The sequence below is a fragment of the Orycteropus afer genome, unplaced genomic scaffold (assembly GCF_000298275.1).
Source record: "Orycteropus afer afer isolate SDZICR_OR568_19922 unplaced genomic scaffold, OryAfe1.0 scaffold00010, whole genome shotgun sequence".
In the NCBI taxonomy this organism is placed as follows: domain Eukaryota; kingdom Metazoa; phylum Chordata; class Mammalia; order Tubulidentata; family Orycteropodidae; genus Orycteropus; species Orycteropus afer.
The window spans coordinates 2,642,313-2,648,702 of record NW_006921597.1 but is presented as its reverse complement, the minus strand read 5'-3'; the positions used below and the strand labels follow the sequence as shown (position 1 = coordinate 2,648,702).

Here is a 6,390-nt window from a genome sequence, read left to right as displayed (position 1 = left end):
TCGACGGCACATAACAACAACAACAGTATTTCTTTAGCATTGGGGCACCATAATCTCTCAGACCTACTTAGATTAGGCCATCTTAGATGAGCCACTCAACTTCTTTCTCTTTTCACAAACTGTTGGCCCTGGTTGAGGAATCTCAAGCATTTTGTCTTCCACTGGCCAGATTCTGCTCGTAGAGGGTTAGCGTTGCTGGAGAATGATTACCAATCTTGAACTCATGTTTAAAAAAGGAAGCGAGGCATTGGCACATTTTAGGAAGAGATTTAATGTTGGTCGATAGAAGCCTTGAAGGAAGCAATTCTTATTGGTTCCTCTCACTTTTAAATGCTCATAACTGGTTGTTCATTTTATTAAATATATATTTATTTAAAATCTGCTGTATGTGCACAGCACAGTGGGAGCAGTTGAGAGGAATAGAGAAAAGTTCTCTGTTTTCCAAAGTTGTTGTTGTTGTTAATGTGCCGTCGAGTCGGCCCCAACTCATAGCGACCCCTCCTTGGGTTTCTGAGGCAGTATCACTACGGAAGTAGGATTGCCCAACCTTTCTTCCGAGGAGTGGCTGGTGGGGTTTGAACCGCCAGCCTTCTGGTTAGCAGTCAAGTGCTTTAGCCACTATGCTACCAGAGCTTTCCGAAGTTAGAATTGTGAAAATAAGACACACAAAACCATTAGTATAGTTCCTATATGTTGGGTTTGGGAACAAAAGGAATACAGTGCTAAACATAAAAGGGAAATACATTGAGATCTGTTACCAACTGAAACTCAGTAAGAAATGAGGATACATTAATCAGTCAGAACTTTAAATTCTACAAATTTGATTTGTAAAACTTTAATCATGACTTTTCAGGCTTGCCTTATAAATCCATGCAAAGAGCAAGTTTCAGCTGCTCCTTATTAAATACAATTAACAGTATTAGTTGTTTAAGATACAGGATACCTGTATGGATATAGCTGCCTTTTTGTTCTGATGTGGAGTATCTGCCTTGGTTTTATGACTCCTTGGTAAAATTCCTTTTGAAGGTTTCACTGGTGTGTTGTGTGAGGAGAACATAGACAACTGTGACCCTGACCCTTGCCACCATGGCCAGTGCCAGGATGGTATTGATTCCTACACCTGCATCTGCAATCCCGGATACATGGGAACCATCTGCAGTGACCAGGTTGATGAATGTGACAGCAGCCCTTGCTTGAATGATGGTCGCTGCATTGACCTGGTAAATGGCTACCAGTGCAACTGCCAGCCAGGCACATCAGGTAAGCCTACTCTGTTTATGTTTGGCTTGGAGTTTTCACTGTTTCTCAAACGCAATTTAAGTAGATGTCTCAGACTTTCTTAGCATATTCTCAGATACCTATAAAACAGTCCTGATTCTGAGAAGCACAGCCAAAGCCACAACTATAAATATCTCAGAAGCAGATGGTCTTAATCTAGTGTAGAGACAATAGCTTTGTAAAGCTGATGATTTTGTGCATGTGTGGTGGTGTTTTTTTTTTAAAGAAGCATGTCACTTCAAAAAAATTGAAATTATTATTTAATTGAAAAACTCTCTTGGTTTATGGCTTGATTTGATTTTCTTTTTGCTTTAATCCCCCATCCCGGATTAATGACGCTCTCCTTTCCTTCCTGCCTTCCTTGTTTCCTTCCTTCCTTCCTGTTTTCCGATAGTTTCTTCTTCCAGTAGTTTATTTTCTATTTCAGAGTCCAGTTCCTTTAATGTGACATTTTTCTTCTGCCACTTGTCTCTGGTGGTGCCTTAGGCAGTTTGTGGGGGAGTTCTAAAGGAGGGGAGATAGTTTACACCACGCCACAGTAGTTCATAATTTGCAATACAGGAGCCACCATTTCCCATTCCCAGAGTTCATTGCCGTTCCCTGACCCAAGTTGAATGACCAATTGTCAGTTGTGAGGGTATGCTTCTCCTTTTAGGGGGAATGTTCAATTATTTTCTCAGCCAGCAGCGTTTCACAGGTTTCACTGGATTCTGTTTTACTTATTCGATGAATAATCATTGTCACAACTGTGGTTAATGGACAGAGAAGTACTATTTCTTAGATCAAAGGAAAATATATTAGTGGAAGATTAACCAATGTGTGCCTTTGTTAGAAGGGAACCTTCCAATACAAGGGAGTGATTTATTGGGAACACGTTCAGGACTTAAGGAAAATGGCCTGTGTAGGGGGCAAAGGTGGGGGAGGTGATTAGATGCCCTCATTTTATTTTGTTATTTCCAAACCCATTTCTTCAAACTTGTCAAAGCCCTGGTCTTCATCCAGCACCTCATACATGCCAAGTTTGAAAACAAAGTCCTTTTTGAGTTGCTCAAGCATATGAAAAACATCCCATGCCTTCACAGCTGAAAATGCCATCCCCCTCCCCACGTTTAGATAACTCACTAAAAGGGCTGAATAGATCTTTGTGAAACCTTCCAAAAGCAATTTGCTTCCGGGCTGGTCCCCAGACATGAGAAATTGCAGTCCGAAAAGAAATTTGAGAGATTTACAAGCAATTGAATGGATGCCTTTAGAATGGAAGGGCTGTTTTAGGCTTTGCTATCATTCCTGTTTTAACAAACATACTGGAAAACTGGGTGAGTGGTGGGTTGGCAAGCACTTTGTTTTCACTGGGATTATATCATCATGCCAGGATGTATCAGGTGTGTTCCCTGGGGAGGACAAGAGGGCAGGGTTTAAATAGCTGTCACTGAGAAAGGCAAGAAATAAATACGAGTGGTGTGCAGGTAACACAGGGAAGGAAGGCCTGAGTCTCTCAGAAAGCTGCCAAACCCATCCCTGAAGCTGTTGGGAGAATCAAAGACAACAGAAAGAAATTGTCCATATGGGTGAAGAAAGAGCTGTCATGTTCCAGGGGCTTGGGTGAAAGGATGGATCTATTAAATGAGTCATTATGAATAGACTTTTGAATTCTAGAATAACAATCCAGGGTCACTCTATAATATTGTCCTAAGTTGTTAGGTTGCAGTTTGGATAGGTGTGTGGATGGAAGGGATACTTTAGAAGTTACTCATTAAAAATTGTGATTTGTCACTGCATATATAAAGTGAGATATATTACCCAGGATCACTTTTGATACCTTCTTGTATCAAGAAGGAAATTGTTTCAAGTAAGTTTCTTTGGGTTTCGAGTAACAAACCAACTTGGGCTAGCCTAAACAAGCATTTACAAACAAGTAAATGAAAGGGTTTAGTGAAAGCATACAGAAACATCTCACAAATCCCAAGGGAGAGCTGACCAATAAAGCTTTGGGGAGATTAACAGGTAGCAGGGCAGTTTGCAGACCATAGGTCACAGAGCTCAAATTCCACTGTTACAGATGAGGGCATTGCATTGGCTCTGATGTCTGTTCGTGCTTGAATAAAGCGTGACCGTGAGAGTGGAGTCAGCCTTTGTGGTTTGGAGGGAACCAATTCCTAGGTAAAGAAGCATTGTCAGTCAAGGACTGGACATATCCCCTAAAGGTATCCACGTGTGTACAAGCAATATGGAAATTCCTTACCTCATTATGCTTAGGGAGACAGCAGTTTCATTTATCATAGAAACACAATATGGTATGGTAGAACAGGGACAGAGCTGTAGAGCCAGAGAACAAGGTTCAGACTCTAGCTGTGTTCCCGTAACTTGCATTATGTCAATCAGTTATCTCATCAATGAAACGAGTGTAACAGCTTGATTTGCATATTGAACAAGAGGATTAGACATAAATTATGTAAAGTGCTAAACTAAGTGCTTTGTACTTAATAATGGCTCCATAAATTATTCCTGTCAAATTATTCATAAAAACATTAATATGAAATGTGAGTGGATTAAAATCATGGTATTTGCCTTATAAGTTTTGTTTCTTTGTTTATATCCTTATTACCATGTTTTATTTTCAGATTTTTCATACTACCAAGGTATTTTGCTATGATACCTAGAAAGCATCATTGCATTCATGTCATATCATGAGTACTTTTTCAGGACAATGGTAATAGTAATGATTGTTAAGCCTTTACTGTTTACTTATCCATATCTACCATTCAACCCGTGTTACCATAACAAGACTCTGCCACTCAGCTGGGGAGTAGACCAAGGAGTAAGGCAGCATATTTCAGGAAAAAGTTCAGTAAGATTTGTCCTGAACTTTAGCCCTTATCGGTGCCAATAAGCTGTCAAGCTTGCAGTGATGGGTACAAATGGTCCAGACTTCTACTTTTCACTTGAAAACTCAGATGTTTATCTTTGGCAGAAAACACTGCCAGGTCCTTTGTTTGAAATGACAAGTTTTCTTTGTTCACTTAATGTCTGTCTCTAATCTGAATAGAGTCCCTGGGTGATACAAATAGTTATCTATGCTCAGCTTCTAACCCAAAGGTTAGAGGTTTGAATCCCCCCAGAACCACATCAGAAAGAAGGCCCGGTGATGGACTTTGAAACACCAGCCATGGAGCATGCTGTGGAGCATAGTTCTACTCTGACACACACAGGGTTGCTGTGAGTTGGAACTGACTCAGTAGCAACTGGTGCTGGCACTGGTAGTCTGAATAGTCAGGTTTGTCTGTTCTTTCAATTAAAATGAGGTTCCATGGAAAAAGCCAGTATTTCAGCTCACAACTCAAACAATCACATGACTACTTTTCCTGGAGACAGCCATTGTACTTTGGCATGCCACAGTAGTGCTTTGTATGTACTTCCCACTTTGTCACACAGAATATTAGATGTATACTCCAGCATTAAGATTTAATTATACAATTAGTAACTCTTACTGTTTCACCAAGGCCATTCTTAAGTAAAACTTTTTTTATTCTTTGGTTTTTTGGTTTGTTTTTCTAACATGCCAAAGCAGGTTAGTGAAGAATATAGTGACTAGTGGTACAATGTGGTGCCACTGCTTTGATTCATGCTAAGATTCCATTTGCTTTTTGCACTGTCAGTGAGAATGTCAACATAGTGCAAAAGGAAAATAATGGTTTAAAGTTACTAAGAAAATCATCTTGACCTCATGATCCACCAGGAAGGGTCTTGAAGATGTCTAAGAGTTCATGGACTACACTTTGAGAACTGCTGCCTTAATATATCCACAGTTGTCTAGATAGTGTTTATATTTAGATTTTTTTAAATATGAACAGTTAAGTACTTGCATTTTTGTGGTGATATAGAATTGTTTGTCTTTGCTTTTGTCTTCACAGGGATTAACTGTGAAATTAATTTTGATGACTGTGCAAGTAATCCTTGTGTCCATGGAGTATGTAAGGATGGCATTAACCGCTATAGCTGTGCCTGTTCACCAGGCTTCACAGGTAATGCTGATTTTTTACTGAGAGACCCACTCATTCAACCCCATCACTTTGGGAGAATGGCATCTAAGGGAAAATGACTCTTTAAATATCTCCTTATTTGTGTATTTCTTTGTCTGTATGGAAGGTTGGAAGTCTGTCTCCATGTTTCCTGAACCAGTCTTCTGTTCACACATCTCTGTTCTTGCTTTTGTTCCCAGTAATATTACAATTCTCTTAGGATTTTTAGACCATATGTTTATTACTACCTGAAAAAAAAATTCCTAGTCAGATCATGAATTTCCATCTCTGTACTTAAGTTACATTGCTTCCAAAACTAACTTCATTTTTCAATGGTAGTAATGTTTTTTTGTAAAAGCATACCCAAAATAAATCTCTATGAAAATACTAAATACTCACTTCTGGGTATTTCTTCTCTTGGGAAATTGTTGGATAAGATCAGAACATGGAAGGGCCAACTTAAATTTGACTACCACAAATGAGTTCTTTCTACTCAAAAGGAAGAACATAAATGCCCAAAATAACTTGAGTTATAACTTTCAAAATTATGAACACCTAAAGTAAAACAAGGCCAAGAGCTGATTGTGGAACATCAACTGCTTATATGCAAGTTCAAGTTGAAAATGAAGACAATTAAAATAAGTCCACGAGAGCCAAAATATGATCTATATTATATCCCACCTGAATTGAGAGATGATCTGAAGAATAGATTTGATGCATTGAGCACCAGTGACCGAAAACCAAAAGAATTGTGGGATGAAATCAACAACATCATCCATGAAGAAAGCAAAACATCATTAAAAATACAAAAAAGGAAGAAAAGACCAAAATGGATATCAGAAGACACTCTGAAACTTGCCCTTGAACAAGGAGTAGCAAAAGCAAATGGAAGAAATAACAAGATAAAAGAGCTAAACACAAGATTTCAAAGAGCAGCTTGAGAAAACAGAGTCAATTATAATGAAATGTGCGAAGACCTAGAAACCAAAAGGGAAGAGCATGCTCAGCATTTCTCAAGCTGAAAGAACTGAAGAGAAAATTTAAGCCTTGAGATGCAACATTGAAAGATTCTATGGGCAAAATATTGAATGAT

The 6,390-nt window shown here is 38.9% G+C and overlaps 1 protein-coding gene across 1 annotated transcript in view; it reads left to right on the top strand.

Moving 5' to 3' along the window:
- The window catches only part of NOTCH2 (notch receptor 2), a 251,073-nt gene that overhangs the window by 192,731 nt on the left and 51,952 nt on the right, over positions 1–6,390 (top strand). Inside the window, 2 exon segments of the mRNA XM_042782172.1 lie at positions 1,027–1,260; positions 5,190–5,300. Coding sequence (XP_042638106.1) covers positions 1,027–1,260; positions 5,190–5,300 — 345 coding nt within the window.